The sequence below is a fragment of the Metopolophium dirhodum genome, chromosome 6 (genome assembly GCF_019925205.1).
Source record: "Metopolophium dirhodum isolate CAU chromosome 6, ASM1992520v1, whole genome shotgun sequence".
NCBI lineage: Eukaryota > Metazoa > Arthropoda > Insecta > Hemiptera > Aphididae > Metopolophium > Metopolophium dirhodum.
Window position 1 is genome coordinate 12,945,922 of NC_083565.1, and position 26,633 is coordinate 12,972,554.

General features: G+C 27.7%; 1 protein-coding gene across 2 annotated transcripts in view; it reads left to right on the plus strand.

Moving 5' to 3' along the window:
• The window catches only part of LOC132946593 (glutamate receptor ionotropic, NMDA 2B), a 209,841-nt gene that overhangs the window by 173,752 nt on the left and 9,456 nt on the right, over positions 1-26,633 (plus strand). For both annotated transcript variants that reach the window (XM_061016641.1, XM_061016642.1), the window contains 3 exons: positions 9,347-9,525; positions 18,408-18,595; positions 22,523-22,749. In XM_061016641.1, coding sequence (XP_060872624.1) covers positions 9,347-9,525; positions 18,408-18,595; positions 22,523-22,749 — 594 coding nt within the window. The remainder of the gene's footprint in view (positions 1-9,346; positions 9,526-18,407; positions 18,596-22,522; positions 22,750-26,633) is intronic.

Genomic DNA, 26,633 nt, shown 5'->3' on the forward strand with positions numbered 1-26,633 from the left:
CTTTTCAAAACAATTGGTGACTAACTATGCTTATTCCGAATAAATAATAACCGTTTTACTAAAACATATTATTTTGTACAATATAAAACTTAATTGATGGGTGTACTTATAGAGTCCAATATGATTAGGTATTTAGGTATGTTATTTGACATAGTAATTACAACAATTTAAGTGAAATAAAATCGTTGCTTTTGAGACCAACTGCTCATCTAAACATTTCATATCCTCCATTTTTTTTTTACATTTCCATAATTTTGCAAATGTCTTGAACGTCGTATCCATATTTTAAATGTCTACGGTCTACTCAATATTCTAGTCTAGGATATTTATAAAACGATACAATCAGTTTCAGTTTTAACAACGTTAAGTAGATGTCATGGCTTTCCAAAACCTTTGGCATAGTTATCGGTGAATACGATTAGGATGCATTGCCAAATATTTATAATTTATTCGCAAACGTGCCACAAGTTTTCGTGTAATTGGAGACACAATAAGTGGATTAATTAGTGTTCTACGTCTTCTCTCGTGATTGCGATAACTACAGTCCAACGAGGTTGTCTTTAAAATCGTGTCGCAATAATGTCCATAATACTCGTGGTACTTTTTTTTTTCGTGTTACCAAAATAACATAACCAACTGTGTAATCACTACCTATGTCCCGGAGTCAACGAGCTCGTTGTTTTTAAATAAGTCCTAATTATTCACGTCGGTGTAACGCCATAATTACGATTTTGGTTTCCATTGTGCGTATACTTTTTTTTTATATATATATATTTTTTAATGCTCGTATAACAAATCCCTTTTTGACTATACGATATATACCCACTACACGTAGGTGTGTAATATAATATATTATATTATTATACGTACACATAAAACAAAGAACTATATACCTACCTACCTACCGGGCTCGCTGTGTATATGCAACGGACTATATTCCAAAACACGTTTTACACATTTTGTCATCGTCTAAATGTGTTTAATGCGCCGGAAAATCGACCAAGATTCGCTAGCAGTGATAATAACATGCTTGCCTTCGTGTCACGAAGCAGCACGTTGGGATTACACCGCAAACACAAACACACACACACGCCTAAATGAAATTCTCCCAAAGAATAGGTGTGCGTGAATGGCACACGACGCCAAAAGTCAAGTGCGCGTTGTTGTCGAATTGATTTAATTCCATGGTAATACGCTGTTTTAATGATATTATTATTCAGATTATTCAGCCGCGCTGTAATCTCGAAATTATGATAATTTTTCACGAAACGTCTAGTGAAATATAATATATAGGTACCTATTTTACACCGAGCTTTTACAAGCTGTGCGTTTGCGCGTATACACCTCTGCAGTCTACTTTCACTATTTTCAGCGATGGCGGTAAATGGAAGATTCGAAGATACCGAATGGTCTCGGCGTGAACCCTTGTAAATTATGGTGTGCTTGCATTAAAGATGAATTTATCGAGTGGAGGTATAAGGACGTTTCTCTGAAAGATTGCTTTCGAAACGCGACTTTTGCGTGAGTGTGTATGTATGTGTTATATTACGACTATCAAAAACGGCGACAACAATAATATTATATAGTATATCATACTATATAGTACTGTCTTTTTAACGGAAATCCAAACATGATAATACGCTCAAATGTATATGCATTTTTAAAGTTTAAACTGCGCCGTATGCTTTGTATACTAGTATCGTACGATGTTCTTTTCAAATACCGTCGTTGAACACAATACTGCATTACGGCGACAGTATGTATACAGTTTTAAATCTCACGTTCGACCCTTCGCCTCATTATCGTAGTCGTATAACAAGCACGTGAATTTGACTTAGGCTCCTCCTACCCGGAGCCATCACAGAGTCATTGTAGAATGTCAAATCGATAAATCCGGAAAACGAATTGGTAGGCGGTTCCAGACGAGACGATGAGAATACTATTATACATCTAATTCATTCGCGGCAAAACAAAAAAAATATTATGTGCAATAGGTTTTTTCTCGCACTAACAGTCCCGTGTATTGCCATCTTACATCAAAGACAGCAATCGAAATAGCTTGGAAAAGTTTACACACAAAATACATAAAATCTATAGCAGTATTCTTCCCCATCGGCACAAAAAGCTATAACTTTACTCTTACAATTCAGTAATTCGGCCTTGAGCTAGGTATATTTTTGTGGAAATCGTGATACCTGTTCACAGGATATTTCATACGATGTACCGCATCATTAATATATAATTATACGACCAACCTATATCCGTTTAATTGTATATTATTTTATATTTATTTTCCAAAATTATAAATTTTCCCTGAGATCGGCGATCACGATTGCCATAGCAATCTAGTTGGTATTCTTGCCACAAAGTTGAAAAGTAACAGACACAGATAAATAATAGATTAATGACTGAATCATTTCGACCACCAAAAAACTTTTATTTTTCTTGTCAATACTGAACTAATGAAAAACTAATAAAATGGCAGGTACTTAAATTATCATTAAGCATCAATTTCGTCAATTAGCCGAAACAGAATACTTCATATTATATAAGACCAAAAAGTCCAATTGAAATGGACCGATCCAAGTTGGTCCGTCTGTTAGAAAACAAATTCAATTACAATATTAGTTAATTTTATCATCCTCTGTTTTTACATAGTTAACATAAAAAATAATGATTCATATTTATATTTTATACAATGGTTGGTCCACAAACTTCTCTGTGGTGGACCGGGAAATTATTGTCCTTCCGGATTTTGAATCCAATTGGTCGCTGCCGATTTCACTTTGTTATGTCAATCTGTCACTATGATATCCTACCAAGTCATGGGTATTGATCTGATCCGTCAATGTCGCGAGATTCCGTCCGATCTGAGAGGTTGATTCGATTTTCAGACGGGAGAGTTGCTATGTCCACAATTCGATGTCGTTACTCTGGTATCTGTGGAGTCTAGACGGCGTACAAGTCTCTCCAAACAACAATTTAATTACGTGTTATTTGGAGAGCCCCGGAATATGGCTGAACAACTCAAATAAGTATCGCTATATTCGTGCCGGAGACGGATAACTGAAATAAGTGCCACGGCACCGTACATTACACGGACAACTCTACTAAGTGCCTTGTAGAGCCCCCGGGATATGCAACGCTTGTACCGTGTCTCTATAATAGGACGGTAAGTTTTTGGACCACTCAACTAAGTGCCAACCGTACGGGTTGTCGTTCTGACATATCGAGGAACTCATTTTATTCAATTATATTTATGATATTAGATTTGAATAAAAGGATAGGGAACGTTTTTCGTGCTGTTGCTCTTAGCCCTTAAATGTTGTAACGGTCTAGCCCGCTCGCGTTACTTCACTCCGTGTTGCTCATGTTAGTTGCGTGTATTCGCCTGCAAGTAAGTGCATACCATATTGATAACAGGTAACCAAAAAGGAATCGAAAATACAATGGCGGATTATTAATCATGAATATACTGCACAATTACCTAAATATCTAGGAGTCACAATTGACTAGACCTTTAAAGACAATTGCAACAATACGTCAAAAAATGAAAATAGTATCACGAAATAACCCACTAAAGAAACATACATTTATTTATAATAAGAACAACAGTACACTATTAGTTTCCATTAATCAATCCAATATAAAGAATTGGTTGATTTTAAACTTATGCGTACTTTATTAGTTGTTTATCTACTACTGTAGTTATTGGTGTCTGAATGCCACACAGATATTATGTATACAGTATTGGTACCAATTTGTTTAAAAAATATTTCTATGGACAGCACCTAAATTAAAAAAGTAAAACGAATGTCCCTTGAAAGAAAATTAACTACAGAAATCCATGTATTTTGAGAGGTATATTTTTTTTCGAATTTCTCTATAATTCAAAAAATGCACATAATAAAAACTTCGAAAAAACGATGGAGAATTTAAGGGAAAATGTAGAGCTGTTTTGTACAATATATTGAACATTTTTAGGTGTGAACTGAGTTCTCTATAGCATCGTTTTTTGAATGTAATGATTTATCGATGCTTTCAAATGTAAATAAACCCAAAATAGTGGGCGACCCGACTTCAGCATCAGCACTTTTTTGTAGTTTTAGTTGTGTAAATTTGTATTATATTATATTATGTATGACATTTTAAAATCGAGGTTAGGTTAAACCGCTAAATAAATTTCAAGGAATATATTTCAAATGCCTAAAACTAAGGTATAGGTAATAATATTATGGAGACTTATAATTTCTACATCAAATACTCACCTAAAATATGTCATCAATTAGTGGCTTCCACTCTCCTGTCTTGTTAAATATTAATATTATTTAGTTTGAACTCTGAACTCAAGATGAGTAGCTTTTTGCACTCTTAACACCCATATAGAAAAATAATAACATGAACGAGTATTTTAGGTAAACATAATTGGGACTTAAATAAATTTATAAATTAATGTAATTCAGTTTTTTTTATTTTTACAATTAAATTAACGACTAATAGAAACTGAAAACAGTTGATTAAACCTACAATTTTAACCAATTTTTTGTACATTATTATAAAATTGAATATATTATCCAATACACTAATACACCTATTTATTATTTGTATCTTCACATTTAGTTGATTGTTTAGTCTATTGATTAAAACTTTTTGATAGGTACACGAGAATGATGACCTAACCTATCTATAATTTTAAGATGAATAATTTTTTAATTATTTTAAATTAAAATATATTTTTTTAAAACATATATTAACTCAATTTACAATAGTTCTCTTCATATACGTCTGTATTTCATAAGTCTTATTTTCCTGTAAGAGCAGCTAATTTGTGAATAAAAATATTTATGAAGCTTTTATAACAGTTTTTTTTAACTTAAAACCGCATAGAATTTTGATATTTTTAACTTTACCCATAAAGCATATAATTTAATGTTATGTAAAGCACCTGAGGTGTTTTACACAGAATATTTACAGTTGTATAAATAAATAAACAATGTATTAAATTTTATCTCAGTACTAAGAAAAATATATTATCTCTTTAATATATAAGTTTTTCAGAAATAATATTTTGTTTTTGTAACAAAATGTTTTGCTAAATAATAAGACATTTAAAAACATAAAACTGATGCATATAAAATAAAATAACATTTTCATATACATAAAAATATATTTGATATTCTTTTTTATGATAAGCTAAATACTTTATATCATCGGATGATACAATATGTATTAATATTTACATTATTTTTATACTTGAATTGATAGTGAAAAAAAACTAAACATATTCAAAGTACCTTCCAGCCAGACTACATTTTTATATTTTTAAATATTATTGTTTGTTTTTGAATACTCCCGCTGTATAAAATATTATACGACCATCTTCTATAATTGTTATTTTAATTATAAAGTTAAGATTGTTGTTTTTATATTAATTATTCATTCATAATATTATGTTCGTTCTATCAATAATTGAAGATATAATAATTGTTAATCACAGAAAATGCATGTATAGCGCTAATGGCCAAGCTGTTAAACCAGAAAAAAAAATATTTCTAGGAAAATATAGTTAAGGAAAAACTATTTGTAATACTGATACACTTTTCTGGGAATTTAACAACTCGTAATTGAAGGGGTCCATGCAAGAACCAGGCAGCTCCATTTTTATCAATTGTTCAGGACGAGCAAAAGAAATGTCGCTATCTCATTTAGCACTATTGGCGGAAATAATTAATTTTGTAATTTCTTTGGAAATAATAAATCGATTTTTCAGATTTTGACACCAAAATCATGACCAAAATATAGATATTTCTTCCATGAAAAACTGATTTTTGATAAAAACGGAGCCGTCTGGTTCTTGGATGTGTGAATAATTTATTTTAATGTTAAAGTAAAAAAAACTAGTACTTATAACTGATTCTCGAGAAATAATAATATTATGGCTTTCGTTAATACATTTTTAGAAAATTAATTTATGAATAATAGAACTTTCAAGCGTCGTATATCGATGCTCGTTATATCTCATCCACAATTTACAATCTTCTATCAACTAACTCAAAGTTATTTACTGTACATATTTAACTATGTATATACATAATAGGTAGGTTTCATAGATATTATATTCTAATTTAAAATAAAAAACATTAAAAAAAATTATAATAGAATATCCTATGTTTAAAGAAAAAAAAAACTGTTGTTTGTTTTTTTTATACCTTTTTTATTTAAAATATGATCGCATTCAAAAATATATTAATAATAATATGCTGAATAATATATTTGTTATTGAATTTGACTCGATTTTGGTAAACAATATTATACACTAGGTATATTTCATTAATACCCGTTTTTATGTTTTTCAATCGCATAATTAAACATTTATAGGTATAGAATAAAATAAAGCAATAAAATATAACAAAATCGTATTTCTATAAAACAAACAAAATGTCAACATCATATTAAATATACTACTCAGATATATTACAGTGGTAATATAACATAATATTGTTTGTTTTTCTACATGTTTCGTATCTAATTGCTTTTTAAATTACTTATAAATATATATATAATAGGTATGCGTTTTTGAAAAACTCGTCTTAATAGAAAATTGTATAGTTTTAATTAAAAAAGTTGTTTTATATTTTCATTGGCCATCATAATTTTTCATTAAAGAGTTTTAAAAAAGTTTTTTTTTACTTGGAATTAGGTACCTATATAATCTATATTATATTATATAGTTGAATTGTTCGCCGTGTATAAACATCACATGTGATAAATATAATGCTCATTTTCATTATTGCTTTTCACGGGGCCAATATGAGAAGGATAGAGAAACAAAAATACGTGATGTGAGTAGATAATCGTCCTATATGTATAATGTATAAAATGTAAGAGTGACGTTTATTCTACTTGGGGATCACATCCATCGCGTTTCACATATATTTTAAGATTTGATAAACTTTTAGGTGCTTGAAATGCTCTGTTGAGTAATAAAAAATTACTTGGGAGATTTTCATTCAGTTTTTGATCATAATAACGGTTTAGAATGAAATTTTAAGTAAATTAATATTCTCCAACCAATTATGTTTTATTTTCAACTATTATATAATATGGTTTTTTCGTAGATATTTAAAGTATATAACAAAAATATGCCTCATAGACATGCATTAAACGCCAATTGCTTATTTATAGACACGAAAATATGGAAATAATTTTGTAGTTAAAAATGTATACAATTTTCAATTTTAAAAGCTAAAGTTTGGCAATATCATTCATGGTGTCTCGTAAGTTTTAAGAAACCTATACACATTTCAAAAATACGCATACATTGATTTATAGTAATTTTGTTTTAAAATGTTAAAGACAGTTGATATTGAAACAAAAACTTACGATTTTAGTTATTTTGTTGTAATTCAATAACAATATTTATTTGTAGCAACTTGAAACTTTTCACCATTGGGTATATTATTATTATTATTTAGAATTTACCATGCGAAATGAAATGTCCAAAATATTTAGATTAGTTTTAAGCTATTTATTCTATGAACCATGTTGAATACACAATATTATACGAACCAACTGCAACGTATTGACTTAAAAGTTAACAACAACTAGTAATATTAAACGAGATACATAATATTATTATATTTATATAATATATACGATTTGTTGTTGTCAACAATTAGTTTGACCCAAAGTATTATGAATAATAAAAAACATAAGCAAGTTAACTCATAGAAAAGTAAATCAATAGCAAAATATCCTTTGAATTATTGACTGGTAGACCATTTCCACTATGCATCGTTTTTCGTATGAAATATTTACCATTTATCTTTCTCCGGTTTCCTTTCGTTTGAACCGGATGTAAATTAAAGAAGTGCTCAAACACAAAAGCATCGCTGAGGAAATATTTAAACGGGCCAAATTCCTAATTCCTGATTTCTTTCATTCCGCTTGCTTCCAAGGTATTCGTAATATTCAGTCTTCGGCATTTGAACCTTATTAAAATTGTTATTTTCATTACACTCAATATAAACATTTTATAATTTTGTTTTTGAGTTTAGAAGTTCATAATCAAAAACGTTTTATACTAAATAAGTTATCAACAGAACTTATTCCCGAAATTTATTATTATTTTTTAAATCGTTTTTAATTATTCACAATGCAGCAGTTCTGTCAAAATACTGATTCTATTCAATCCCAGAAAATACGCGGTTACCTATTATTTTCTAACCTATCAGAATAAACTAAAATATTATATGGAACAGTAAAAAACTACTCTCCTGATCCTGAATATTAAACATGTGGCACCACTTTAACAACCAATCACATATTTATGAATACAAACAATTTGAAGAGCACAGAAAAGAAAGTCAAAGTAAGACGTCATCTTACTGCAAAAATGTTAGGCTCAAAACTGGAGAGTGAAAATAATACCATTTAGTTCTTTAAAATTTAAACAAATTCAAAAAGGGTGCATAATACATCAATAAATAATCAATTATAGGTAACTGCTATAGATTACCTACTATAATAACATTAATAACATATTATTATAGGTACCATCTTACTAATAATATTATATTCAAATAATCAATATTATCATTGTATATAAAAAATATGTAATTTATTATACTTAACTCTGAATCTGTTCTATTAATTGCATTTCTTATTACTTAAGCAATACATGTTAGTATATCTAATATCTCTTAACATATTTGTCGGACACACGTTGTATTCATGATCAATACAAAATAAAATAAAATTTAAATTCTTTATTCTACAAGATATTACATAAGTTCATTCTAATTAATTCGATCATTAGAGGTAATTTCGTATTTTTTTGGATTTGAATCACTATTTTGAAAGAACTTTTTCTGATTGACCAACGTCTAGTTAGGGATCATAATAACTAAAATAGTTTCATTTCAATTAGTGCACAACCTATTTGTGACTATATAATATAGTTATTTTCAAAATATTTTTACAGTTGTGTGTGTGTGTATCTAAATTCATTCATTAAATATAAATTATTATCATGTATAGACATGATTTATTTCAATTCACTTCAATATTGGTTTGAATGAATTGTTTTAAAATATAGCACATTAGAAAAATAATATTCCAAAATATTAATTTATTGGTAACAATTATTTTTAAATATTATGGTTTTTTTTTATATAAATTCTAAATAATTATAAAACTAGAAGCAATCAATTTGCTTTAGAAAAATACATTTATTACATCAATATTATCAGCCTAATTGTAATCCTACAGAATTCTAATAATATTATGCATTTCAATAAATTCAATTGGTGAAAAGTAATTCACAGTTTTTTTTTCTATGTTACAGCTATATTGGATTCTCTATGCAAAGAATTTCTCAATATGAACGTGTCTGCGATTTTGTACCTGATGAACTACGAAAAATATGGTCGAAGTACAGCATCAGCGCAGTATTTTCTGCAGCTAGCCGGATACTTGGGAATACCAGTAATAGCATGGAATGCCGACAACTCGGGACTTGAACGGGTAATAACATTAGGGCACCTAGTTGAAAAAACGAATGGAATCGTAAATATCACTCAGAAAGTAAAAACTTAAAAGTTATAATGCTCGTGTGCGAAACGAAAATCCAGGAACCGTGTCGATGAAGGCTCTACTCTTAGTTACGGTTTTCACTATAGGTATACGTATTAAAGTAATGGGAGTAATGTAGGAGTAGGGACACAATTTATCGAAACACTGTATACAATAGGCATATCATTTTTATAAAGTTTTCCACCAGTGTTTAATATCATATGTACAAAATGTAATAGATTGTAATCAATTCATATTATGGACTTAATACTTGTTCATGCAAAACAAAATAAACATTGAATTATTATAAGTACTTAGGTAATATTTTTTAAGGACAACTTACAAAACAACTTCGACATTTTGAACATGGTTTTGAATACTAAGATAAATATGAAATTATAAATTCATAAAGCAGTTTGAAATCACACTTTTAATTTCAAAAATAAATCTTAAATGATAATAATTAATGTAATACTATCTCGGCTTGCATTTGGGAAAAAATTCCGTTTTATGTTATTGATGGGAAAACATCTTATTTAAAATTAAAACGTTACACGATTTTTGCATTTATCGTTATTTAGAATTAAAACCTTATCCAAGTTTTGAGTTTATCGTTATTTAAAACTAAAACGTTACACAATTTTTGGGTTTATCGTTGTTTAAAACTAAAACGTTACACAATTTTTGCGTTTATCGTTATTTAAAATAGTGTTAATACCTATTAAATTTAAAAATAATAACTAATGCGGGTAGGTAGTACGGTATACAGAATATAATATAATCAATTTTTAGATTTGTTTGCATGAAATAAATGTTTCTACGAAACCAATAGACCTTTTAAATAAATAGATTTTAAAATATTTCATTTTTCGTTTAATGATATTCTATAAATTACGTTTTTCGTTATGTTTTGTTTTGCGGTATTTAATTATTTTTGATTATCGCTTTCCGTTATGTTTACAAATTTTTATCATTATTTGTCAAATATAACGTTATAGTCATAACGTTATTATAACGTTTGCAAGCCCCGAATATTATGTTTTGCTTTAATAATCATGGTATTAATATTTATTTTTGTTTTATTAATTAAAATCGAAATATACAAAACAAATAAGCAGACAATCATGATAATGTATAATAATATTATAAACCTATTAGAATAGATAAATGCTAATATAATATATTATATTAATTGAAACTATGCGTTTTTAAATATTAAATAATTGCAATTCTACAAGTACAAACCATATATTATAGACAGTATATTATATATTAATTGTACAAAATGTTTAATAATAATATAATATTGTAGAATTTGTAGATAACTATATAATTTTTTTCCATCGAGATTTTTACAAACACTTAAATTAAAATACATCCATTAAAATTGTTATGCTTAACTTGTTTGAATAAAAATAAATATATGTAGGTAAGGAATTAATAAGCTTAAAATTCACTTAAAAAGATAACCGATCTCTCTCAATTTAGATGGTATCGATGTCTTAGTTTTCTTAGGTTTTAACTACATAATATTTATCTCGTCCATTATAAATACAAAATGTCGATGATCGTATTATGATATATATAAAATATTTATTTTTGCTTACAGAGATCAATATTTTGATATTTTTATTTATACTTTACTAATGTATTTGTTTACTACAATATAGTAATATTATTATGATACATTCAATTTAGTACTGACGGCTTTGCGCGTACGTTACGTCGTGTCAGTGCTGTGGACAATCCCCACCTAACCGAATAATATCCAATATATGATGATAAAATAATATAATAATAATGTCAACTGCAATTGTTTGAATTTCAGTTTATAACAAAATATAAAATATATTTCAAAATACAATATGTGTAAAATGTGTTGGTAACTAATTATGTTTTACATTTAAATCTATGGTAAATTTATTTTAACCATAAAATAATTGTTTAATTTTACACACATTGTTATGTATTTTGTATAAGATTTAATGACATTTTTTTTTAATGTACTTATTAAGTTTATATTATTTTATCAAATAATATTATAAATATTACACAGATCAATTACCTTTCTATATTTAGTATATCTATACACTATTTCGAAACAGCGAACTGATGAGTACTACATAAATTAGTGCACTTATAAACTTATTATGAATATTAAACAATCTTGATTACTTATAACTTTTCAGTGTTTGTTGATTATTCCATTTCAATTTGATGAAATTTAAATTGTCATTTAAAAAAATGTTGATTGCCATGCAAATTAATATGTTCCTTAATTGCTTACTGTCTTGTTAAGCATTGGAAAGTAAGAATAGAAACCGCATAAATACAGTTGCGACACGCAAATAAAAAATAATCATAATAATAATATTTCAATTATTTAAGCAGTCTTTATAAGCAGTCCAGACAATATTTTTTTCGTAATTTTCCCATATTATTATCTTTTGGAGTACAAAAAATATCCATCAAGAAAAATGACAAGATAGCATGTTAAAACAAAATTAAAAAACTGAAAACCATACCGAAATAATAATATAATATATATCGAGGTACCTTTAAAATATATAAAATATAAATTCTAACTCAGTCAACGGGTAGGAAACTACACTCATGATAATCGCGAATGCTTTTTCGTGTATTTGAAAATTGTCGATAGTTGTTATACCGAAGTAGCCAACGTCAGGTTTTTTCGTGCAATCCAATCATTCCAACGTACAAAAAGTCCGTAATATATTATCATCCTATTATTATATTGTTCTCCTGAGGACAATTCGTTATCGCGTTAAATGTTCCAAACGCCATTCCCTCTACCTACTGCATTTTATTTATTAATATTTGTGCATGTACCTACTATTGCAGTATTGTGTATAGAATATTATGTACCCACCACCTCATTATTAACGTTATGTCGTCTTCCCAAAAACTCAATGGTGAATGTGAAAAAAATAATTATCGATATTGTTTAATACGTACGTTATTATCCACCGTTAAACTAATATAGTTTCCAAAGTCGTCAACCAAGCAGACAAAAAGTATCATATACAAATTGCATCATACGTCATTGATTTGTTTTCATTATAATTATAATAATTTATTAATTTATTCTAACTAGGTACTGTGTGATTTTTTTTTAATCAGAAAACTTTCATTATTTCAAATTCTATTGGATATTGCGCACTTCGTGAATTTTCTTTATTGAAATTCGCAGTTTTAACACTGCGTTTATGTATTAGTAACACCTATTACTTTCGACTTTTGACTTTTAAATAGCTACCTATATAATTTTTGTTTTCATCAGAATACTTAACTAAAAATGTTGATGTAGGTGCCCACCCTGTAAATACCGTATATTGAATAAATAATCATTTAAAGTTCAGATGAGTGGAGCATAATTGACATTTATACTGAGACAGGTACCTTGCCACTTTATTCCTGCAATTTACTACACTAACTAACTTCATTATATTTTAATCCTTATATTATAATGTAAATACAATTGTTGTATAGGTAGTTTATTTTTTAGGACTATATATACCATAATTCAATGTATTTTTTTAGCTGTATTCGTTTATTTAAAATATAATATATTAGGTATACACGAACCTAAGTTTATTACACGACCCTCGAGACTTAGATAGGTACCTAGTTACAAATGTTTATGACTTATAAAATAATCATTTATAATGTATTATGTGATCTAGTATTCTAGCGAATGAATATTGAATAATGAATATAATCTTTATACCTAACTAACCAGGGTCGTTGCGTATAACTTACCGCTTTCGATAATATCTAAATAATCCATTTAATATTTCTGATGTAGTGATGTGGGAATAACACGTAATTTTCTTTAAGAAATAAAAGTATGTCTGTATAGATATAAAACCATCGTAAATATGGACGTAAGTATGTTTAAATATTAATATATCTTGTTATATTATGAAAAAAACATCGTATAGAACGCACTCTGATACATACTGTTTGTATTAAAAAAAAGTCCGTACTTATTGGATTTTGGAGTATTGAACCATTGCATTTGGATATTTTAGATTTATATTTTCTATTATTATTTATTACTTACCTAGTGGTTATTTCGAATATTTAATTTAAAAACAGGGGAACAAGTGGACACCGCTCTGCTCTACTGAAATACAGCTGTTTGCAAGCATTTCGTTTTAATGGACGTGTTATAATTGAATTCAATGATAAAACATTGTGTACGAAAAATGATTTTGAGCGGAGACATTGTGTCAGCCTAGCATACTTGTATAAATAATAAAATCTAATAGTTAAAAAAAAATTTATAAAAATAAAAAATATCGCATGGCTTTAAATAGCGTGACGAATAGGTGAACTTTTTCTTTTTGATAGAAGTAAAAGAACCAATAAGATTCAATTTTCTATCAGAAAATATGCTGATCTCGAAAATCGAATCATTTTTGCTGCACAAAACATTTACGACAGACAGAAAAAAACACACATCGTTGGAAATAAAATACATTTTTCTTTCGCTTCACTCGGAATCTAAAAGATATGTGGACTTTAACGAAAGAAACATTTCTTATAAAATTATGATTTTATTTACTCATTTTTTTATAGAAACTAAAAATACCAATTTAATAACTATAGGCGGCTACGTTTCTTGATCACTACTCTCAACAACCCTTATAGATTTTGCCTGCCTCCTAGGATATCTAAAATGATTTTATATTTAAATACCTACTCATAACTTTCATTTTAGATTCTGAGCGGAGCAAGGAAGCTAGTGGTTTTACAATGGTGTTTATTTTTTTATTTTTTTTAATATCCTGTATACAAAATTTCTACCAGAAGCAATGCTTCGATTTCAACATATAGTACCTTATCTTTTAGCAAATTGGATCAAGATGGTACTTTAAACAGGTAATTTTTCGATTTTCTCAATAGTTATTTAATTCCACGGGAAAAACCACTGACAAATTACGAAAAACCGCTTAAAATTGGATGAATAAAAAATTATAATATTATAATAATAATTTAACTTACAGGCTATAATAAATAATAAAAAGTGAGTAAGTGGATATCGCTCTAATGTACAGTAGGTTACAAGTGGGTCATTGTATAATGGATTGTATTAAACTTGAATTCAATGATATAATATCATTGTATAAGAAAAACGATTCTGAGCGGAGACGGTTTGTCTGTCTGGATATTTTATATTGTTATTATTTATTATATCATGTACCCAAGTTGAATTAATTTTTTAATTATTATTTTTTATTCGTTTCTATGGTGATAAACAAAGCTTTAGAAATTAAAATCCCATTTTTAGCGGTTTTTCGTAATTTGTCGGTGGTTTTTTCCCGTGGCATTCAATAACAATTGAGAAAATCGAAAAATGACCTCTCTAAAATACCATCTTGATCCAATTTGCTAAAAGATAAGGTACTATATGTTAAATTCGAAGCACTCCTTCTAGTAAAAATTTTGTACACAGGATATAAAAATAAAAAAAAATAAACACCATTGTAAAACCACTAGCTTCCTCACTCCGCTCAGAATCTAAAATTTAAAAAATCCAGACTGATAAACCGTCTCTGCTCAGAATCGTTTTTCTTATACAATGATATTATATCATTGAATTCAAGTTTAATACAATCCATTATACATTGACTCACTCGTAACCTACTGTACAGCAGAGCACATCCACTTACCCGTTTTTTTTTATTTATTTTGATACGAAATCACCTACTATAAAACACTGAATAGTAATTATATAAAATTGTTTTCATATATAATAGAGAAACAATTGTCTTGGTTATCAAACAAATATGTTTTTACATTATATAGGTAAATAAAATAAAACTGGAAAATTAATAATAATAATATGCTATTACATTTACGTTTAGTGCAATGTCTTAGTTGGGGACGGGAACGATGAACGAAGCAATAATAATAGTAGTGCGCCCTGGCACCGAAGCAACCTTATCACACACCGACCGACCTGTGTATCTTGTGCGTAATGGTGTTATAGCTCAGCTAAAATTGGTTGGGTTCGCCGCATTAATAATAGTAGGTGTAATAATGTGTAAGGTGTGTATATGTGTGTGTGTAATTAAAAACTAGAATAAATGCGGTAACAAAAGATTGTATATTGAGTTGATGTAGGTATAATACACACACTTAATTATTTAAATAATACACGGCTAATAATATTACAACAACACAAAGTGTATGTGATATAAAATATAAATGTTAGCCTGCTTGGCTCAGAAGATACAATAATAGTATGATAATATAATATAATTGCTACAAGTAATAGGTAATCAAATGCCTATTGGTTACCTACAGTTGTTGGTGCACTGCTGGTCAGCTGCTACATATATATACTATATACAATGTCAACACACAAATATGAAAAATATAATAATTAACAAAGTTAAAATAATCGCAAATGATGTATAATAATATAATATAACAATAGGGAAACGGAGTGGCCGAGCGGACTAAGGGCACCGTCGCCGGTTCGAACCTAGGTTTCGGGTGGTACTTCTCTTCGGGCAGTCACGGTGTCTGAAGAAAGGCCACCATCCCCCACCCGGGCATACCTACGGGTGCCCACTTGAAAATTCTGTCAAACTAAAAACACACGTGTTTACAAAAACCTACAGTACCCTCCCCCACAGTTAAAAACCACCCAATGGCCTAAGTTGCCGCAGGTTAATTAATAAAAAAAAAACCTTCTTGGCGATTTGCGACCCCGAGATTTATATATTATTATATATATAATGGTAATATAAGGAAAATGGCGATTTGCGCCAACGATAATAATATAAAATCAGTGGCGATTCGCGTCCACAACAAAGGTATAATATAAAGGTGGCGATTCGCGCCCACACGATATATTATGATATAATAATAAAACGATTATCTCCCAGAGGATAATAATATAATATTATATTTAACAGTCCGTGGCGATTAGCGCACACTAAAAAGAATAAAATTATAAAAAAAAAGGTGGTGATTCGCGCCCTCACAATATTATAATATGATATATTCAAAATACTCGAAATTCGTGCCTATAATATTAAACGCGATATTTTTTTTTTAGTGAGAGAGATTGACTCAACATAGACATTATATAATTCAGGCTGAGATAAATTACGCGAACCGGGACACAATGAATACAAAAATAAAAATAATATAAATATAACGACAATATGTGCTGTGCGAGTGTGCGTGTGTGTGAGGTGGTCGGTGGCGGAGTGGTACGCGGCGATTACCGATACCTATTATTGTTTCGTTGTCTTAAACAGTTACAACTATCATATTATATTATTATTTTGTTTAAGTTAGATATATTTTTGTGCCAAAAAAATTTTGATATGTTGATTGTAGGTACGCAAAGAAATCACAATACTTACCTGGAATTATTTTAATTATTTTTATGCACCTTTAGTATGAATATCCAATGTTGATTGACCTGTTTTGCATTTGTACCCAACTTAAACTATTAATATATTCAACATACACGTTGAGATAAGACATAAAAAAAACCAAACATTTTACGTTCTTACGAGTTTAATAGGTTATTTGCACTCTTTTAAATTGCTGCATTTTCATGACCAAATGAACAAACATTTCTACTCCGTTTCTACAACGAGATATAAATGCCTCTCAACTACATTATGAAGTCATCTACCGTAATAAATTTAAAAAATATAGAAAGCCGTAAGGTGTGTGTTATAAAAAATAATCAATCTAATCAATAATTAACCTAACCTAACAAATGGGGGACGGGGTGGACTAAGGCGTCGGCTGCACCGCACACCGTCGCCGGTTCGAACTCTGTCATGGGCGGCATTTTTCTTCGGGCAGTCACGGCCATCCCCCGCCTAGACATGGCAGATACCTACAAGTTCCCACTTAAAAATTCTGCCAAAACAAAACACACACGTGTTCAAAACCTACAGTACCCTCCCCCACAGTTCCACAGACTAATGACCTCAGTTGTTGAAGTCTCAACCCCCCCCCCCCCCACAAAAAAAACCTTAGTAATTTTGTTGTATAGGCACACTAAAAACTCGTTTATGGTCCCCCAGCTATATCGTTGACACTTATACCAATATTTATTAATTATTGGTTATTACTTATTAGCAGACATTTATTATACACCTATAACATTTTATTAATTTCTCATGTTGACTAACCAAATATATTTTTGGAAATTTAACATACATTTAAAATATGTATATTAATATATATTGTTAAAAGGTTAAATATTACGTAGTGTTAAAATGAAATACGTATGATGAAAAACAAAATATTTTCTTCTGATAGTAATACAATAATATTATGATTGTTTCGAGAAATAATTTTCTTTAGATATGTTCTAAGATTAAACTAATTATATGTATTGGGAAATTGATTGTTTTAGGTCACGGTGAAGGACGAAATATCGTAAAGTATGTTTGTATCCAAAATTATATAAAAATTCGAATCGCTAAGTACACTCAAAATTAATTTAACTATGATTTAATGACATTTCTAAATATTATAATGATGGTTGAACTAAAAAACTTTAATCTGTATGATACAAAAAAAAAAATCTCATATGAACTTTCGTATTAAGGTTCGACAACACCGAATAAAAGGAAAAATGCATTTCATATTTCCACTTCAAAATCCACTTATATACGAAATCGCTGAATGCGACTGACAGATAACATTTTCTTAAAATATTTCCTTCGACTTAATTTCAATATTTTTTTTTCAGAATATATATCACACAAAAAACTCAAACACATTATACAGCATAATATTGAAAGGGGTAAAAACTAATTTTATTTCAGAGAGCTTCGAGGTCCAGTCTGCAACTTCAATTGGCACCGTCGTTAGAACATCAGACAGCTGCTATGTTGAGTATATTGGAAAGGTATAAGTGGCATCAGTTTTCGGTTGTAACATCACAGATAGCCGGACATGACGATTTCATTCAAGCAGTCAGGGAACGAGTTGCAGATATGCAAGACAGATTTAAGTAAGTTGAAAATATTCAATAATATTTCAATATTACACGGAATCTATTTTGAAATATCTTTAAATCGTTCAGATTTTATCTTTTTCCGTCATATTATACCTTGAACTTAAACATTGTAATTTAATTTATTTTTTACTCCAATCAGTAAATACAGTTTTAATAATAAAAATATAACGTATTTCTTTTTAAACATTTCTAAAAGGTATGTTTGAAAATATTCTTCATATAATTTATTTTAATCTTTGTTTAAAACATTTTAAATATATAGAAATAACTTGAATGCCGAAAACGTCACACATTAATAAACTTATAACGGTTGGAACAGCGTACTATATATTTGCATGCATTTTCGTATGTAAATATATTCAAGTTTTTCGAAGAAGAATTTATTTAAAGTTAGTCGCACAAACAATTACCGTACAAAGAAATATAATTTACGCTATTGAATACTTATACTTTATAGACTTTAAATGGAGTGAAAACGCTATTGTTTTAGTGTTTATCACACTGAATATATAGTAGGTATTTTAATTAAATTCATTTGTTTGCTTTTTATAATAGTTAAAAATACCTAAATTGCAATACAACGATAAGAGAACAAAAAAAAAAGCAATAAGACATGAATAGTTTATGGAACATTATAGTACTAGGTACATTTATCTTACAATCGTTCAAGAAAATTGTGGAAAACATAATAGTAGGAACCTATGTTTTGAAATTGTTTTTGTTAGAAACTATTCAAAGTTCCTAATTTTAGCATGTTAAACGAAAAAGTTTTTTTGTTTTAATATTCTCCATGTACATTGTACATTTTTATATTGTATTCTTCACATTTTCGATTTTAACATTTCAAGTGCCCAATAACGGTAAAGACACTACAGTTATGTACTGAATGTACTTTATTAACTTATGTAAATTCAAGTGGATTTTCATATAGTCGACATTATACGATTAACAATATTACTCCATGATGATAGACTAAAATATGATCTCTGCACAGTACAATAATTATATTCCGTTTTTAGCGTAATATTTTATTTATATAATTGTATCTTGCGTTGATTTTCTATTTTTATTCAAGAAATATCATTTTAAAAAAAATTAAACATTTTATAGGTGGTTATGAAATTTTTTTTTTAGAGTTTTATATGCAATGTTTACATATTATATTTAGTGCATAATAACTATATTATGTGCTGAGAATGGAACAAAATTCTGGTTAAGTGGCAAAAAAGATGAATGTAAAATGTATTTGCACCCACTTCAAAATCGATGTTGAATGTGATCGTTATAATATAATGTCTGGAAATTGGTTAAAAAATATTTTTTCAAATTTTTGATATTGTTTATCACTTTATTAGTTTTTAACTAAATATATATACCTATTCATATTTATTTGTTAGGTATAATAATAAAACAATTATTATTCTATATTTTACCTATAACCTATACGTATGATGATAATACAAATGTAGGTGTAAAACAAAATAAACACAATCTGCATTTTTTTAGAAATTTTGTTACGTTTTACATTCTGCAAAAATTATAACAAAAAAACAAATGTATTGCAATGTTAGAACCTAAACAAAGTATAAAAATAAAAAATTCTTCATAATGTAATAAAAATAACAAAAGTGCCTGATAAATCTTAAACAAAGTTCTCTCGTTTTGTACAAATAAAGCAATTTTGATCTACGAGCACTTAACGCGTCACCAGTCAAATCCGGAATCCGATTAAATACGGAAATATATTTTGACAGCTTTATTTAGCTACTATTGTGCCCTCATAAACTTAATGCACTGAATATTTGTCTGCGTAAATGATTAGTGTCATGATGACTGCTGTACTTTGATAAAATCATAATTAATGCTATCTATAAGTTGCTAAAGTTGTGTTTTGTGTAGAAAACTGAACAGTGTCGAATTACGCGTAATAATTAATAACTTAATTGTTTAAAATTAAAGTTTAAGACGTCATTCAATTCAAACTCTGTTCATTTATACAATAACGGTAGGTATAATTGATTTTGGACTTAACATTAAAAAAGCTCAGTGTTATTATTGCGTTATGTATAACTTAAGCTCGTCAATACCTTTCTGATATTTGTTTGGTTCTGATACAATAAAATATATTTTTTATCGTAGATATTTGATGCCCATGAATAAATTACAAATATTTAATAGATACATAATACCTATAATATACTAATTTATAGTAAATAATATGATGTATAAGATTAACATTATTATTGTATAATATTATTATATGTAAGTATACGTCATATTATTCTTCTCTAACATATAAAAACGAATGTATTTGTTATTGTTTGTTCGTCCTCTGCAGACTCAACAACTACTGGGCCGTTTTCAATAAAAGTTATATTTATAAAATGTTGAGGCTCGGGGATAGAAGCTTTTGTTTTCAACTTAAATAGGATCGGTCAAACGTGAATCTTTTTTCATCCCACGAAAATCAAATATTGTTTTGTGTATATAATATAGGGTTGCCATTGGTTAAAAAACAATTAACAAAACAGTTATTATAATATTCTTGGATACAACATTTTGTATAGTATTATATTTTGTCATTCCGAATAACAAAGCTGTTCCATATAAATTGAAAATTGAGTAACATCTGTATTATATGTATATAATATATGATGTATAAGAGGCAAAGTGTCTGTTTGAGATTTATAAACCAAAATAATACTAGATATGACAAAATAATTAAAAACAATTGAGAATATTAATTCATCTGAAGCAAAACGGAAGCGATACATAGATCGATTATAATAGATACTCAGTTAATATACAGATATAATTATTCAGACTGTATTTATACGATGCATATATTAATATATTATGCAAATCCACAGTTTTTGGCGAATTGGCACCAAACATTGTGCACACATATTATTATTTTGGATCCCGGACGAGTCATAAAAAGCCACGGCTTACAGTATATAGAAATATAAAAGTGCCCGAGGCTTATAGAATCAAAAAATACTGATTCATGGAAGGTTTACATAATAGATTTTAGAGCGTCTTACCCGCGAATAATCATTTATTATTTTTACCGCATATTCGTTTATTTCTGCTTGCATTTCGTTCACGTATTGTAAAAAAATTACCTGTTACTATCCGCCGTGGATTAAATTAATGATAGGTATATTAATATAGTTATTTGATCTTATCGAAATCAAGCGTGTTTGATATACGTGTTATTTGATTTGATTTAGAATATTTTGTTTTTTAATTATTTTTTTCAAAATAATGTATGTTTTAAATAAAATAAAATAAAATATTCATAATACTATTAGTAGAATAAAAATACTTGCGGACGTGTTAAAATTAAAATTGCTATTGAGAATAGAAGAAGATATTTGACATATCATACAACACGATAAAATAAATATAAGTAAAAACAGTGCAGTGCTACTCTACACTCCTCTACACGTATGTATTTTCCAATCAACCAGTTTAAATAAAGCTGCTTCATTGATTTTCTACTGTTATTCTACAGTGAATACCTGCCCCGTTTTTAGCAAAAATAATATTACGTCTTGCTGAAAATTTGACATTTCAGTTAGTTTACCTTGCAATTTACTCACATAAATAATGATCAAAAACAAAAACTTACAAACTGATGAGTTTAAAAGAAAAATACAACCTTAGTGCATACATGAAAAAGTTGTTAAAAGTTAAATTATATTAAGAATCGTTGATTAAAGAATTCTAAACACATAAAGTCTTTATTAATTAAAAGTTTCTTGATTTGGAGAAAAATAATATTCAATTTATTTCCGTACTTGTGATTGACAGAGTATTATTTCGATTTTTTTTCATTATTAATTTTATATCGTATAGGTACGTTATCTTTATTGTAGTTTTCATGAATTTAATCGAACGTTCTTTCTTGAATTATAGATTTACAATACTGAGTTCAGTGTTGGTCACCAAAAATTCAGACTTACAACAGTTGGTGGCTTCAGAATCACGAGTAATGTTACTGTACTGCACGAGGGAAGAAGCACTTAGAATATTACAGGCAGCAAGAGGTTTCAAAATCACAGGTGAAAATTACGTATGGGTAGTAACTCAAAGTGTCATGGAGAATTTACAAGCACCACAATTGTTCCCCGTCGGAATGTTGGGTAAGTACATAATACATAAATAAATACATTTTTAATAAATCATACTATCTACTTTAATAATTGTAAATCTATAAGACATTATTATTTTAAGATATAAACTTAGATGATATAGAACTTGGTACTAAATTAGGATTAAAAAAATAAAATAATGTTTCATTTTTAAAGTATCTGACATCATTTTTACAGTTTTTATGCTTCCAATGTAATATTCCAATACAACTTCACAACCCTTACGAGGCGCTTATACAAACTTGGAATCTTGATTCCTTGGAAAGTGGGATTTTAAAATTGGATTTATTTTTTTCTCCATAAATTATTATTTGGTCACATTGAGTGTACTGACTTACTTGAAAGATTATACCCATCCACGTTCCTTCACTCGTGACAAAAGATTAAAAGACACATTTTACATCCCTTTAACCCGTACTTACTAGTTACGCATCAAGGTCTCTTGCCAATCGTAGTATCACTCATGTAAACCAGCATAACATCGACCCTTTCATTTCAGCCAATCATAACACTTTTAAGAACTATATAAATAATCAAACATTTACCTAATTTTATTTTATGTCGTTTTTATATTATAAATTATAATATTTGTGTATAAAATCTATTTTTTGTTTTATATATTATCATTATTTATTATCATTATTATAATTTTAATTAAAAACTTTGTAATTGCATGCTCGTTTGTTACCTATTGTAAATAAATAAATATATTTTAAAGATAGACAGCTGTCGGCAGTTAGGTAGTTGTTTTAAATATTTTGTTGTGTGGTATAGTCATTTTCGGTTTCAGTGTAATGCAGCTATAAAATGGTAGCTTACACCAGGCAGGTAGGTAGATACATTGTAAGTACATAACACGTATGACTTCCATTATGACTTCTATCGATATGATACTGATAGTAATCATTTTACAGTATCGTTGTTGATTTTATATTTAATGTTTTTGTAAATAATTATGATATCTTTCAGTCTAGAATTTTTGATCTATTTACATACAATAGTGACATTTTACTAGTAATGTCAGTTTGAAATTAATATATTAATATTATTATAGGTAACATTATAACATCTTCAGTATTAGTTACATCATTAATAATATCTCTATTAAGACTCATAACAATATATATGATATGATATTATGATATATATAAAAACCTAAAACATTTAATTAAAATTTAAGCTTAATGTGTGCTATGTCACTTGTGTTCTCATGCAATAATTATTTTAATAATATTGTATTCAAATTATTTATAATATAATATAAATTTTATGTTACTAAAATCAGATTTTTTCATAAGAAAAAATGGTCACCTGTCACATACGTAATAAAACTATTATTGAATAAAATATATTATTATTATATCTCAATGAAAAAACAAATCTAGATTTTAATTATTATCAGCTCTTTATCAAAAATTAAAATCTTGTAAATTGTAACCGTTTTTAGTAAATTTTAACTGATTAAAAAACAATTATAAATCGAATTCAATGTTTGAATTTTACATTACAATCAAATTAAGCTTTAATACAATTATAAACTCGGAGTTTATGCTTATCATATTTTATATGTAATACATAATTTGAATGTTATTCAGTTTATGGCTTGAGGTTAGGATTAAATATCACGTCATGACATAAAAAATTAATTAAACTCTATCAGTTTGTTAAGGTTCGTTTGTTTGGGTAGGATTAATTTGTGCAGCTCCACTTTCATCAAAAAAGGACTTGCTTGATTAACCATAACCCATAGCGTAAACTATAATGATATGTCAGGGTTATATTACGCTAAAGTTAATTATAAATATTGTTATAATGATAATTCATATACTTTATCAAAATAGCATATTAATGATTTATAACACTACTAAAGGTCGTGTTAAAAAAAGCTAACACTTAACGTTACACACTATCATAATATAATCTAAGACTACAACATTGTTAAATGTAACCGATAAATAATGCTATTATTCAAATGCCTCATAATATGATCATGTCCAAATAGAGAAATGAAAAAATTTAAACTACTACAACTGCACACAGTATAACTACAAGGGTATATACGTGATATAAAACGCGGGTGTCACACTGCTATATTAAGTTCTAAAACAATATATAACTAGATTAAGTTATATCATATTATGTATAGGTATGGAATAAATATAAATTAATAGGTTTTATTTAGAATTTTTTTATGAAAAAAATGCATATTTTCAAATTAATTATTGTTTTGACGATTTATTATGAACAGTGATTTAGCTATTGTAATAAAATAATTTTTTTGTGAATTTTAATTGAAATAAATTTATTAAAAATATGAATACATTTTCTACAAATAATAACAATTAATTAGTTTGAGTTTCACGTTACATATTTAGTTATTCTTCATATAATGTTTTAATATCCAATATAAATTGTTTCAGTATATTTTATGTGGCCTTTTAAAAATATGACAATAAATATAAAATTAATAATGATGAAAAATATTTTTTTAATTATAACTTTTAAACTAATTAGAGAACTGTAATGGTGTAATGAATAATTAGTTACAATTTTTCAAATTTATAAAAATTACCGTTTAATGTGTAGAAATCGTACGGGTAGATTTGATTCGAATCAAGTCAACTAGTACAGAAGACAATAACAAATTCAATTTCAATTATCCACTAGACATCCTAAAAGTATTTTAAACGGATATATAATAGGAAATAACCGAGTCAACAAACCAAACCCAAAATACACACTAAAAATATCTAGGAAAAATAATCATGAAAAAACAAATGAAAATATGAAATTGAATATTATTATAAAAGTATAATATTATGTTCAATGCCGTTTAATATTAAACAAATATATAACAATAGCAAATATCAATTGTTAGTTTTTAACAGAAAAAAAAAATTATATACAATTTCAAAACTGAAATCTATTTTAAATTTCTTAAATAAAAAGTGTATAGAACAAATAATTTGTGTATCTTAAAAAAAAATTATCACTTCAATTTAAATTATAGATTTAAAGAAAAAAGTTGTACCTATACCTATATTAAAAAAAAATTGAACAAGCTGAACGGATGTATCATATCTCATATCTATTTGAAATTTGATTCAAGGAGAACTTAACATATAATTTCCTGTTTATTTATTTCTGATATCTTGGGCTATCTGGGAGTCTGTGACAGTTCTAGAATATATTATATGGAATTGTTTTTGTTTGAGTTTAGTTTGGAATGTTTGAATCATTCAGAGGCAGCTTCATTTCTTGTTTTAATACTTAGATTATAAATACAAATTATAATATAGTGTATCATCGGAGAAATTCATAGAGATGAAGCTTTAGTAATGCTTTGTAGGTAGATGAATAGAAAAGCTTAAATAGTTTGTATTTGAAGGTTTAACAGAATCCCAAAATTACAGTACCGTAAAGCGTATGATTAGACTCGAGGTTGTCATTGTGCTATTACAATAAGTCTGTTTCAAAAAACAACTTCGTATATTCACTTCAAGGCTTCTATTTGATTTCTCACTTGATTTATAAAAGAGGGATCCTCGGTAAGGGGATAATATTGAACTATTTTTACAAGGTATTTAATTTGGCTTACAGAATATTGTGATTGATGAAATCCACGCTTAATGTGACTATCAAACATTTTGTCATATTTCCATGTGTACCTATATAGCACGATGACTTTAATTTTTCAGTAGGTATATTTTAATAAAGTGACTTAAATATATCTACTTCAATAATACTATTTTAACATGCAGTATAATAGTATATTATGGTGTTATTAGAAATTTTCTTTTAATCGTTTTTAAAATTTAGTAAAAATTATTTAAACTTAGAAACTATTTATCTATAACTATTTTTTTCATATAATA